The sequence below is a fragment of the Macrotis lagotis genome, chromosome 1 (genome assembly GCF_037893015.1).
Source record: "Macrotis lagotis isolate mMagLag1 chromosome 1, bilby.v1.9.chrom.fasta, whole genome shotgun sequence".
NCBI lineage: Eukaryota > Metazoa > Chordata > Mammalia > Peramelemorphia > Peramelidae > Macrotis > Macrotis lagotis.
In genome coordinates, this window is record NC_133658.1 from 832,459,299 (window position 1) to 832,473,846 (window position 14,548).

General features: G+C 34.0%; 1 protein-coding gene across 1 annotated transcript in view; it reads left to right on the plus strand.

The window, feature by feature from the left end:
* Positions 1–14,548, plus strand: part of TRPC4 (transient receptor potential cation channel subfamily C member 4) — a 42,968-nt gene that overhangs the window by 13,264 nt on the left and 15,156 nt on the right. Inside the window, exons 4-5 of the mRNA XM_074217236.1 lie at positions 6,925–7,120; positions 9,925–10,119. Of these exons, the coding sequence (XP_074073337.1) occupies positions 6,925–7,120; positions 9,925–10,119 (391 nt within the window). The remainder of the gene's footprint in view (positions 1–6,924; positions 7,121–9,924; positions 10,120–14,548) is intronic.

Below are 14,548 nucleotides of genomic sequence, written 5' to 3' on the forward strand. Positions count from 1 at the left end.
TATATACTTATATAGAATAAAATAATTTAACACAGACCTGAGAAGGTTGATGCTCAACATTTTAAACAGAATGCTATACTAAAACCTTTCTTTGCATCTCAATTTTCCCCCTTGAATAATACTTTTGCCACCTCCCAAAAAATTCTGGTCTCTGCTTTGATACAGATAGTGGTCCCTTATTACAGACTTTATGAATTGCTGCTGTTGGGGAAAATGCTATTTCTAGGCACCATGCCAAGTGCTGTAGAATGATCTCATTTGATTCTCACAATTCTAGGCTGAGTTTGTGGTGGGGTGGAGGGGAGAGGTAAAATTATTAACTTTCTACAGGTGAGAAAACTGAAGCGGAGGTTTAGTGACTTGGCCAGGATTGCACAGCTAGTAAAGTCTGAGGTCAGATATGAGTTCACATTTTTCTGACTTCAGAGGTAGCATTTTATCCACTTCATCACCTCATTGCTTCAGATATTCCTTTGATTCTGAGATTCCTTGTTATTCTTAAAAGTCAATGAACTAATTGTACAGCTAATTGATTTATTTGTGCAGCAGGATTGTCTATACATATAGTCTGTTGTCTGGATAACTAATATTATTCCTTTTATGGATACATATGTCTACTTCTGTATTTTATCCTAGCATAGAAAAAAAAGACAATATATTCATGCTGACATAATTGTCTTTTATGTTAACTGTTTTAACATCCTATATAGTGAGGACCTTATGTGTTTTATACTAAATACCTCCATACTGTATGATTTAGATAATTTTTCAGTCTCCATTTTTAATATTTTTCATCTATCAGCTATATTCCCACTGCTATGAATGTTTCTGGGTATAGTGACCCAGATTACCCATGACTTTCACTGACCTTTTGACAGCAACCTTGGAAGAACTGAAAGACACTAAGGGAAATCAGATAACCATAAATCATTATATTTCTTCCAGCCACAATTCCAAACCAATAGGCTCTTGATGGGAGCTGGAGGGTGAATGTGCTTTCCTGGTGAAAATTATTTAGACTTTGTGAGGGTTATTTTCCTTATACTCATAACCTTCTAGCAAACACTCTCTAAATCAAGAAGTATATAATATGCCAAGAACTATACTAGACACTGGGGAGGGGAGGAGGGAGGAAGGGAGAAATTTGAAATACAGGTAATGCAACATACCTTCTTCCAAGGAGCTAATATTCTAATGGGGTAGACAACAGTATATTGTAAATATACAATGATTAAATATACAAACAATAAATAAAGATAAAATAGTTAAATATATTGTAAATATATGATATTAAATATACAAAGAGTAAATAAAAAGTTAAAAGTAGCTAAATATAGGGGAGTTTCTAAGGTAGCATAAGAAATTGCAGGAGTCAGAAAGGTATTATGTAGAAAGTGCTTGAGCTATGTCTTGAAGGAAGAAAGATCTTTTTTGGGTGGGGGGGGAGAGGAAAGAGGGTATTCAAGAGACAGGTCATTACCTAACACAGAAATGGATTTGAAAGGACAAAAGTTTGTCTAAGTCATACAGACCAATCTGAGGGAGCAAGTAAGATAGAAAGATTGTTGTTGTTTGTCCATTCTTGAAGAGGACCATGACATCAGGAAAATGATGCCATGTTTGTAAGTGAATTGGATTTAAGTAAAGGGAGGGGGGATGAGCTCTACAAACCATCTGGATCCAGTGACAAGATATAGATTAGGTATGAAAATGTTAAACATGATCATACATGTACTACCTATATCAGAGTACTCACTCTCATGGAAAGGGAGGAGGAAAGGGAAAGAGGGAGAAAAAAATGTGGAACTCAAAATCTTACAAAAAAGATGAATGTTGAAAACTATCTTCACAGATATTTAAAAAAATAAAATAACATTTTTAAAAAGATTATAAGCTCCTTGTAGGCAGAGATCATGTTTCTTTTTTGCTCTTTGTATTCCCCAGTACTTTGCACAGAGCCAAACATCGAGTAGGCACTTAATAAATTTTAGATTGATTTATGAAAAAAATATATAGATTAGGACAACTGGACATGGCCCTAGGGGTAGTGGGAGAACTTAGTCTTTTTCAATCAAGCTCTTTCCCAGGACTCAGTTTGACTAAAGCAACAAAAGAAGTAATGAACAAAGAGGTTGGAATCACATTGTGAAAGGCTTGAAAAACCAGACAAATATAAATATTTTTTTCTTAAAGAAGTCACTAGGTTTTAGTGAGCAAGAGAAGCATGGGAATAAAAATTATTTCACTTTTTAAAAATTCTATTCCCCATGTCAAGGAGAGTCCCAGTCATAAAGCTAATAAATGCCTAATAAATGATTGCTTGATTAATTGATGACCCGATCTGTGCTTAAAAAATTTCATTTTGGTAGCACTATGAAGGATATAATTAAGAAGGGAAACATGAGGCAGGAAGAGCAATTAGGTTGTCATTGCAATAGAGTATAGATTAGTTTAGAGGTACTGCTGCATATAGCTCTGGATATGAGTTCAAATATAGTGTGACCCTGGGGAAGTCACTTAACATCCACCTGCCTCAATTTCCTCATCTGTAAAATACACTTAAGAGAATTGTAGTAAAGATCAAATGAAATAACATGTAAAAACTTTTAAACTCTACATAAATACTAGCTAGCTAAAGTACTATTTAGTTGTGTGAGGAGGTAGGGTACAAATATGAGAACTGTAGAAGTAAAAGCAGAAAGATTTGAAAACTTATTGGATATTTGCAATGAAAGAGAGCACGAAATTGAGAATTTGGGAAGAGTAGTAAGTACCTTAGGCAGCAATATGCAAGTTTGGTAGTGGAATTAGTTTAGTAGGGGTTTTAGAAGGGGGAAGAGAGAAAGTTCTGATTTGGATCTTTTGAGTTTTAAATGTCTCAAGAATATTCCATTTGAAATGTCCAATAAGCAATCAGTGGTGTGGCACTGACATTCAGGAAAGAACTGGGCTTGGATATATAAATATGAGAATCACTGGTACAGATATGATAATTGAACCTGTGGGAAATGACAGAACCTACCAAGAAGGAAAATATATATATATATAGAGAGAGAAGAGGGCTATGGGGGAAAAAAAAAACAACAGTTAAGAGGCATAATATGGATAATTAATTGGCTAAGGAGAATATTCCTGAAGTTTGGGCTACTAAAGCTTAAAATGCCACAGAATTGAAGATACTGTTATGTGCATTTCAATGTCACATTTCATTGGTGTCTGTCATAATATTTTTTCCTTTTTAGGTTCACTTTATGTTCTATGTGTACTGCCATTTCTATTTCATGGAGAACAACCAATAAATTATATTTGTTATTTTTCTTAAGTGTCTATTTGAATTAAAAAACCAAATTAATCATTAAAAGACTTTAGGGAATAGTTTCCACAAGAGACAATGGATTAATTGAATGCTAGCCTTAGTAAGGGGAAAAAAAAGCTCCTTAAACTTTGAACATAAGCACCAGGGCATAGTCTTCAAACAAGAGAAATCAGCTGTTGAAAGAAAGTTACAGCCTCCTCTGGGATTTTCTTCACTTATCTCAATACAAACCCTATGAAAGTAGTTCCACATGGAGGCAATCTATATTGAGATTTATTTTCATCACTTAGCCCTTGTGGGTACTGATTGATTCAATTAATTTAAGAATGACACAAGATCCAATGATGATGGAAAGCTAGAAGACTGATATCTTAACTAAAGGGGGAGAGAGACAGAGACAGAGAGAGACAGAGACAGAGAGAGAGAGATAGTTGGATTTGACAAAACATCAGATTGTTAACACCAAGATTAGTGGCTTAATTTAATTCAAGAATTTGCTAAACATCTTTAAGGTCAATGAGAAGTAATACAAGTCTAAATAGTGATTCATCTTGGTAAATAATAGAGAATAATGGGGTAGCAGCTCAGGAAGAAAATATGAGATAAAGGGATCATTGTAAAATTTGAATTTAGATTCTTTGTTTAAATTCAAATTGAAAAATTCAAATGAATGTTTTGCAGAAGGCTTCTAAATATTGCTTTTGTAACAGATGGGAATGCTTTAGGTATGAGTAAATAAATATTAACCAACCATAACAATGACATCTATTTTGTATACTATTTTCATTTGACATTTAAAAGTCATTTACTAAAATACTTACATCAGTTGGATTATGGAAGCTTTAGTAGGCAGCATGTTTTATTTAATGTCTATCTCTTTCTAAACTGTTATACAATGTAGAAACACAAGCTGAAGATTTTGTATTTGTGTATTAACAGTAGGAATACAGTGTTTGGCAAAGGAGATTAAGGAGATCATAGTAGAATAAGGAGAGTTCATTTATTGTCCAAATGTCACTATTACTTTTAATCAATGATTATTAAAGTTAACAGAAACAACTACTTCATTCCCAAGGATCAGATTTTCTTCTGTGAAGTTGAAACTTCCTCAATAATTGATTCCTTAACCCTTTAAATTGGATTAAGGTTACCCTAGTATTGTTGAGTCATCAGCAACAAGTAAATACTTAGAAGTAACCCAGAGAACAATGTACACATTAACAGCAACATTGTGAGATGATGAACCCTGATGAATGCAACTGCTCTCAGCAGTTCAGAGAGTGATGACAAGCCTATTAGACCAGCCATGGACAATGCTATCCGAAACCAGAGGAAGAAAAACAAAACAAAACAAAACAAAACAAAACAAAACAAAACAAAAAGCCCTTCAGAATCTAATGAACACTACATTCACTTTTTTAAAAATATCTCTTATGTTTCTTTCCCAATTCCTAATTCCTCATACTGAAAATGACTGATTTTTAAACATTCTTAACACAAATGTATATGCACAATATTAACCTGACTGTTCAGCACTGAGGGGGAGGGGTGTGGGAAAGGAGAGTGGAAGGAAATTTTGTACTTAAAAATATACATGTGCATATGGATGAATATTGAAAAATTTTCACAGCATGTTTTTGGAAAAATAAAATAAAATAAATGAATAGACATTTTAGTCTAGTTAAAAAAGTAAGATTTACTTCTCTCTTAAGAGTCAGATTTGGGGAAATAATTCTTAAACATTTTCATTCTGATATAGGACTCCTTTTGAATCAGGAAATAAGAATGCAAATTCTGTTTCTTACCTTAGGCATATGATTGAACTAATCAATTCACCACTTTTTACATGATTTCCCCATCAATGAAATGGGGAAGCTAAAAATTTCCCCATATGGCAAGGGGTTTTTGTGAGGCACAGTAGAGTGCCAGATCTGGTTTCAAAACCTAACTCAAACTTTTGTCAGCTGTGTTGTCTGGAAAGTTAATTAGACTTTTGACTTCATTTCTTCATTTGCAAAACAAAGAGGTTGAACTACTATCTTCTAAGATCTCTTCCAGCCCTAAATCTGTGATACTAGAGGTGTTTTGTAAACTGAAAAGTCCTATAGAAATGTAAATAATTTTTAAGGCAACATATTTATGGATTGAAGACAGTATATTCTTCCTAGCTCAATGAGATAGAAAGTTGTTTGAGAATATTTGTATTTTCATTAAAGTTCACTAAGTTCATGTAGAGTTTTCTTGTTTTTGTTTTTTATTTTTTTTATATTTTTATGGGGAAGTCTTTTTGACAGATAATGAGGTCCCAACTGAGGAACAATACTCTACTGGTGCAGATGAGAGTTACTTTGCAACAACTTACAGAATTAAACTTGACAGGATTTTGATAAATTAAAAGGGACAAGCCCACATCACACAGTCTCTTTGTGTCAGAAGTGGAACCTTAACCCAAATTATTCTCAGTCCAAGGCCACCTCTTTATCCATCATATCACATCATCATGGAGAATTATTTTTTTCAAAAGATACCTGAATGGGACAGCTAGGTGGCAAAGTGGATAGAACACCAGTCCTGGAGTCAGGAGGACCTGAGTTCAAATCCAGTCTCAGACACTTAATAATTACCTAGCTGTGTGATCTTGGACAAATGGATTAATCCCATTGCTTTGCAAAAACCAAATAATAAAATAAGTCACCTGAAGGGTTAAAGATAACATTTTGATTTCCAAATCTTCTAAAACCATTATCCATGCACATAAAATGGGTAGCAACATGATTTTAAAAGTCTAAAAGGAGGAGAAGGGAAGGAAAAGAGAAAGAAAGAAAGAAAGAAAGGAAGAAAGAAAGAAAGAAAGAAAGAAAGAAAGAAAGAAAGAAAGAAAGAAAGAAAGAAAGAAAGAAAGAAAGGAAGAAAGAAAGAAAGAAAGAAAGAAAGAAAGAGACAGAGAGAGACAGAGAGAAAGAAAAAGAGAAAGGGAGAAAGGGAGGGAGGAAGGAAGGAAGGAAGGAAGGAAGGAAGGAGGAAAGAGGGAGAGAGAAAGGAAAGAGACAGAGAGTTAGAGAGATTGAGAAAAATACAGAGAAGTTATTTTTTTTTTTAGGTTTTTGCAAGGCAAATGGGGTTAAAGTGGCTTGCCCAAGGCCACACAGCCAGGTAATTATTAAGTGTCTAAGACCGGATTTGAGCCCAGGTACTCCTGACTACAGGGCAGGTGCTTTATCCACTGTGCCACCTAGCCATCCCCAGAGAAGTTATTTTAAAATGATAAATTTAATTTCCTCAAATCTATAACTACAAAACTCATCACTTTTTACAACACTAGTAGATGTAGTGCTCTATTCAAAAGTTTACTACTTGGGACCAGTTTCAATTGTAAAAGAATTAGAATCACTTCTAGAAGTTTGAATACAATGTCCTATCCCTTATTTCAATTTTAACTTATACTTGCCTAAAAAATAGTGATGTTGTTGATATCATCATTAAATTATTCAAATGCATATATATATATACATACTATTTATATGTATTATCTATGTATAGAAATGTGTTTTATATTATGGTTAAGAGGTTTTAATTAACAATCCTTAATGATATTTTATCTTCCCCAGGTTATTTGAGACACTTCAGTCTCTATTTTGGTCCATATTTGGGCTAATTAATCTGTATGTGACTAATGTCAAAGCACAGCATGAATTTACAGAATTTGTTGGGGCCACCATGTTTGGAACATACAATGTCATCTCTCTAGTCGTTCTACTCAATATGCTTATTGCTATGATGAATAATTCTTACCAACTCATTGCTGTAAGTTAAATTCTTTTCTTTAAATTTAATATTTTGCCTGAAATATTCTCCTTTCTATCTATTCTCATGTTCCATGAAAATGTTTGGGAAATAACTTTCAGGAATGGTGATTTTAAAGTCACAGTAAAATTATAGAACTTTGTGAGTCTAATTCATTTTTTCTTTTTGTTTTCTTCATTTATTTTTCTTTCTTTTAGAGACTTCATCTATATAAAATAAACAATGCTGCCTGGTTGTTCCCTATCTCATTATAATCTGTGTCTATATCTTGCTGGTAATCTGAAAGATAGAAATAGATTTAAAGCTCTTGGTTAAGTAACTAGTCATATGTACCTAGTGAACAACCATCTTAGTAATTGTTACAGCTCTTATTCACCCTGACTTGTCTCTAATTGTTCTAAATGTTTTCTAATATTTGGTCAAAATATATAAAGCTGTTTGTCTTTTTTTTAAAGAAGTGTAGTGGTGGGAGGGGAAGGACTGATTGACCTAGATCATAGATCATGCTAAAATTTACCTTTCCTGGTAGATTACATATAACGTGAGCAATGTTGCCTGGTTGCTCCCTGTCTCATTCTAATCCAACCCAAGTGACAGAGTGATAGGAGCTAATTCTTGGTCCTGGAAGTTCTTTTGTCTCTTTGTGAAATGTTCACAAGGTTTACCTTAAGTATGTTTCTCTATGTCCCTTTCTATGCTTGGCATCCAGTAAATCCATTTGTCATGTGGGGCCCTGATCCCCTGTCTTTCTCATGAGAAAGTATTTCCTCCTTCTGTAAATATTTCCTCTGCCGTTGGCCATTTACTCTAGCAGATGCTACTACCAACTCCATTTGTTGGTGAGAGGTATTTCTGATGACTTTGCTGGATATCTAATTGTCATTGGACACCTGGGGACACCCACTTGATTCATATCATATCAGAAAAGAATAAAGACACAAGAAAGAATGGTAATATGTTTTGGCAGACACCTGGTGACCAGGTGGAAGGAAATCTATCCTCCCCACAGCAGTCTTCCTCGTTCAAAAAACACTGGGAAAGGGGATGGGGAGGGAGGAGAAAGTTCACAAGGACTGAAAGAGTATATAGCAATCCTTTTGTATGTGACCTCAGTTCTAGTTTGCTGCCTCCTGAGTTAATACTCTTTCCCTAGCCTTAGATAGTCAAAAGGCCTCCTGTTACCACATTAGACCAGCTCCTAGACATCCAAGACTGAAAGTAGGCTAACTAAGCTTCCACGTGTTGGATTGGAATCAGGCAAGAAATATGTATTTGGCATAACCACCAAGAGAAATAAATCTGAGAATGCTTTGAGGACCAGTTCCTAACCAGTCAATCTTCCCATTACAGGAATAAGTTTTTTGTGGCAATGATCACCATTATTTGTCAAGGAAAAAAATGAGTTTGAATACTGTATTATAATCTTATTAGATGATAGGAATATTATGGACTGCTTTCAGCAGTAAAAAATAATAATATTTGGGAGGAATATCATTGTGAGAATGATGTACAATTTTAGCTTATAGTCAAAAAATCTGAATCCTATATTAAATTCATTGATATCTAATGAGGTAAATCTCTAGAATAACTCCTGTAAAGATGTAACATGACACAATAGATAAGTAACTAGAATTTGGGTTCAGATCTTGCCTTAAATATATGCTGACCTAGAACAAGCCACTTAATTCCTATTTCCTTTAAGATTATAATTTATAAATTGAGTTTTGATCTCTTTTGGTAGAAGACATCTTGCTGTGATCTCATTATATCATTGCAATCACAGGTCCAATCTAACACTATATCAAAATAAAAGTGATACTGGGGAGCTTGATGACATGGTGGATAGAGCAAAGGACCTGGAATCAGGTTTGACCTTAAACACTTTCTAGCTGTGTGACCCTAGACAAGTCACTTAACCCTGTTTGGCTCAGTTTCCTCATCTCCAAAATGAGCTAGAGAGGGAAATGGCAAAACACTCCAGTATATTTGCCAAACAAATCTTAAATGAGGCACAAAGAGTCATTCAGGACTGAAATGACCAAACAACAAAACTGCCTAGTAAGATAAATTATTAGCATGTTCCAATTCTCTTGTTCCTCCCAAAATGTCAGGTTGATTCTGCTTCAGTTTAAAAGATTACTAAAACCATGGGTCTTTGGCTATGAGGTTTGTAAGGTTAACATTTAAAGAAGACCAAAGTCTCAGGTCCAATACTGCCTCTGGCCATGGTCTTATTCAGGATTAATTGGCTAAGCTTGTGTTAAATGTAGTTCTGAGAGAGAGAGAGAGAAGCATTGAATCAAAAAGGAGTCATAACCATCTTTCTCTATTGCAATCTCCCTAAAAGAAGAGAATTGAGACCAATGCAAAATGTAGCAAGCATAACTTTTACTTCTATAAGGAATAATAAAAATATTATTTATTCATAATTTATCATATAGTCCCATTCTCAAAGCCTCACTCCAAAGCTATGTATTATTGATATTAGAAGATTGCCTTCCCATTGAATGGTGATACATATCACTGCATTTATATAACCCTTTCATATTGAATTATTGAGGCATCTATTTCACTGAAGAAAGGAAGAGAGACTGGATTATCTGTATTGTTTTATCCCAGGACTAACAGAGTCCAATGTATTTCTCAGGAAGGAGTGCAAGTCCCTTTCTGGTAAGGAGAGGGAGGGGGATTAAAGGTTGGAGTGAAACTTGCCATTGATTGGAATCAGTGGTTCTGAAGTAAGGTAGAAACCTAGTTGTGGCAATTAGGAGGCCAGTGAGTAACTGGCATGTTCTTTTATTTAGGACCACGCAGACATTGAATGGAAATTTGCCCGGACAAAGTTATGGATGAGTTATTTTGAAGAAGGAGGTACTCTGCCTACTCCTTTCAATGTCATCCCAAGCCCCAAATCTCTCTGGTACCTTCTCAAATGGATTTGGACACACCTGTGCAAGAAAAAGATTAGACGAAAACCAGAAAGTTTTGGAACAATAGGGGTAAGGAAACAGAATGTTAGTATTGCTCTCTCACTTCTTTCAGTTATGTGTGTGAGAATCTCCTTTCATGCTTTAAGGTACATTTAAGGAACAAAATTAACCTTCTTTGTTCTTTTGTATGGCAAACCCACTGAGCATTCCCATGGCCTCCCTAAATACTCCCATCATCTTCCCACACTCTGGTATGAATCTATATTACACTGATTACATGTGTGAAACAGCAGGTGATGCCCACCACTGTGACCTAAGTGCCAGCAGCAATATTACAGAATTTTCTTGCCTAACAATTTTGCCAAATTACTGCATTCACTTTGAGGCATATTAAATGCATAATAAATGAAGATGCAGCTACAAAATTGTATTTAGGGTCATTAGAGAAATGGAGAACTGGATTTTTGTAAAAGTGTGTTAGAATAATAGTCAGATCATTAGAAGGAACCATCTAGACCATTATGTACCTGAATAAAAATTTCCTCTACAAGATACCTAACAGGTAACTATCAAATCTTTGCTTTGAGAACTCCAATGGAAGAATAATACATAGTCTTCTGTGTTAGCCATTCTATTTTTGAATAGCTCTAATTATTAGAAAGTTTTCCTTAAGCCAAACCTAAATCTTCTTTTTTGTAATGTACAATCATTGCTTCTATTTTTGTCCTCTAAAGTCAAGCAGACCATGTTTAATGTCTTCAATTTAGTAAAAACTGCGTCATGCCCCCCCACCCCTATCTTCAGTAATTTTTTTCCCTGGCTAAATACTGCCAGTTTTTTTTTCTCCTGATGATTCTCCTGCAGCATAATCCTGAGGCACTGATCAAATATCCAGATGATAACCAACATGTTCACCATCTCCTGGATACTCTCCAGGTTTTCAATATCCAGCTTCTATTTGTTACTTAGAATTATCCACAGTCTGATTGAAGTCTTTTTTTCCAAACTTATTACACATTTTTCTCCTCCACTCTTTCTCCATCACAGACAAAGTAGCCTATTTCTGTTCCTCCTGCTTTCCATTCCCTTTCTGATCCCTCTTCCTCTGCATAAGAGGAGTGGCCTTCTCAGCTCCACCTCTTAGAACGCCCAGTTTCCTTTAATGATCCACTCAAGCTTTTGTTCCTTTATAAAGCCTTCTTTGATATCTCCCAGTTGTTAATGTTCCCCATCAAAATAGTCTGTAAGTGCTTTGTTTATAATTTGAATTTAATTCTGTCCATGTTGTAAAACAGAGAAGATGTAAACTCTTGGAGGGTAGTAACTATTTTTAAAAAATATTCTACATATTTAGTATTACACACACACACACACACACACACACATACACATACACACACAAACATATATATATATATATATATATACATGCATATATATGCATATGTATAAAGATGTTAATTTTTTTTAAGTTGTGTCTAACTCTTTATGACCCCACTTGGGGTTTTCTTAGCAAAGAAACTACAGTGGTTTGCCATTTCCTTCTCAGCTTATTTTACAGGTGAAGAGACTGAAGCAAACAGGGTTAAAGCTAATAAATGTCCAAGGCCAGATTTGAACTCAGGAAGATAAGTCTTCCTAACTCTTAGCCTGGCATTCTATCAATTGTGCCACTTGGTTGCCCTTACGTATTGTTGGTTCTTAATGTTTGTTGAACTGATTTGAATTCCTAAAATTTAGTGCCTTGGGCTGAACAGTGTCTTAGCTGATATCTAATAGTGCTAAAGTACCTAGGGACTATCATTTTTTTTAATTCATATTAGCTTTTTTTTCTGGCTAGTCATGTCACTCTGTCTATTCTTATTGGGCTTAAAATATGCTAAATTCCTCAGAAGTTTTTGTATATAAAATAATTACTAGCTACTCTTATACTTATAAAGTAGTTTTTTTTTTAACACCAGCATTGGATTTTATATTTTTCCCAATTAAATTATATTTTATTGAATTTGATCCAATATTAGATAGTTTAACTTTCTGTTCTATTATTTATTTGTTTCTAAAATTTTATGGCATATCATCTATTCCTTTGTTCAAGTCTCTAAAAAAATGAAATTTACCAACATAGAGTAGGGGATACAACCTTGAAACACTGCTACATATTTTCTTACAAGGTGATCTTACAAATTATTGTCTACTTTTGAGTTTGGTTTTTAAATAATTTATTCTCTTAATTGCCCTATTATCTAACACATGTCTATTTAGTTTTTTTAAAGCATTATTTGGCTAAAATTTATATCTATATTTGGCAAAATTATATCCATAAAATTTCCCTGATCAACATGTCTAATAATTTTACCAATAAGAAAGAGGAGGGACTGAAGAGAATAAAGTGTATCTATTCTGATGAAACCAAACTAACTTTAATAATATGTGCTACAAATGGGTCAATAATTGAAATCAAGCTGATCTTGTCAGTCTGTTGATTCCACTATTTTACTCCATGTGAAAAAAAATTTGCTCTTCTCTTTGACCTTTTAAAGATCATTGACTGGCTCAGCAATCACATCTGCTGCCCATTTTCCCCCTGTCTAAGAATGTTGCTCATGGCTGTTGAGACAAATGTTCAATACATCTCTTCTTACTTCACCAGCATCTCATTGTTCTACCAAACTCTCCTTCATTTTGCTAACTTCCTTTTCCCTTTATTCTTTCTGATTTAATTTAGGTTCTCTTTTCTTTCTTCTCAGGTCTTTCTCATTCTCTTATTATTCCATCTCCTCAAATCATCTTCTTCCCCTTTATCCTTCTATCCTTCTTATCACATTACTCTTTTAATCCTCCCTTACTTCTTTCTCTCTGAAATCCCCTGTTTTTCTTATAATACCCTATTCCTTCTCTCTTATCCTCTCTTCTTTTCCTCTTTTTTCCTTGTCTTTTTCTTCATTCTTGCCTCCTTCTCATTTTCTCTTTTTTTTGTCTCCTCCTTTACAATAAACTCCTTGATAGTAGGCTTTAGCATTTTCAAAGGCTCTTTCATACTGAAAAGCAAAAATGCTAGTAATTCCCACAAGGAATCTAGGAATGTAGGTCTATATGTTACTACCATAACTGCTTAGGGCAGATCTTTCTTTTCATCTCAAGTCTCTCTTTTATGAAAAAAAGCATAATTTCATGCTAATCTCTCCTAAACCAGTTTTCTGGGTTTCACTAAGCTATACATATCTATATAATACTTTGACTATAATAGAAAAGTTTTTCAGAGATATGATATTAATATAGATTAGTATGGAAAGTAGCTTTAGAGTTTTAATATTTCTTGTCTTAAGCTGTTTTATGACTCCTGGTTAGACTTCCTTATGGCATAGTAAATTATCATGTTCATTCTATACCTCTATACATCAACAAATATCAATGCCTGATTTTTTTTCTAAATTAAGAGTTCATTAATTTTTCAACTACTTTACAGGTAATGTTAATTTGATGGGCCAATTTGAATGGGGATATTATAGTTAAAAGAAGTAGCTAGAGAACCTCTGGCCAGTTTCCATTTCATCAGTTGTGAGTAGAGGATGCTAAATAAGCATGGATTTATTCTATGTTATCTTCCAAGGTTAAATTTCAATGCATCTTGATTTATCAATTCTTCTTCATCCACAAATTCTAACACTAAGTAACTTCAGAGTCAAATAGTTACTTTGTCATTCCTTAACTATTAAAAAGGTAAAGAAAAAATACTAGTTGAAAAGAAGAGAAATGCAAGCAGGTGAATAAGAAAACAGATCTGTTAAATAAGAAAAAACTGGAAGAAGTAAAACAAGGATAAGGAAAGGAAGGTAATCTGAAAGTACCAAAGGAAATAAGATCAACTCAAAATTATACATGTTAGTGAAGACAAGGACTGGTACATATAATCTAGGATTATGCATAATATAATCAAAATCTTAATTGTTTCTTAAAGACAATTTTAAGAACTTTATAGCTGAATATGGAGACCTATGAATTTTATTATTTCTGGGCAAAACTGTAAAGAATAATATTGATTGAGACACTAATGTGCCTTCCTACCTGAATCTGGATGTCCTTTCCTCATTTCTTAGTATCAAGCTTTACCTCTTATTTCCTAGAAATCTAAAGTTTGATTCTCTCACTCAGGCTGATCCTTTGTGGGACTCTCTTGTGGTTTATTTAACCACAAATTTTGAAAAGAAGGAACACAATTTTTGATAAAGTATTAATGATTAATAATATTAAAATGTTACTTTTCACAGATGCCTTGTAATTTAAAATCTATCCATAGAGACAGGGCTGCCTATTATGCATATAAGATTTGAAAGAACTCAAAACAGTAAGAATATGACTGCGATCCAAAAAGATATTGATCAAGCTAGAATGCTGGACTAGATCTAATAAGACTAAATTTTGCTTGGGTTATAAACAATTCAATTCCCCGATGAAAGATGAGGGAGTCACTGAATCTTGGACAAGAGAATGATGTACA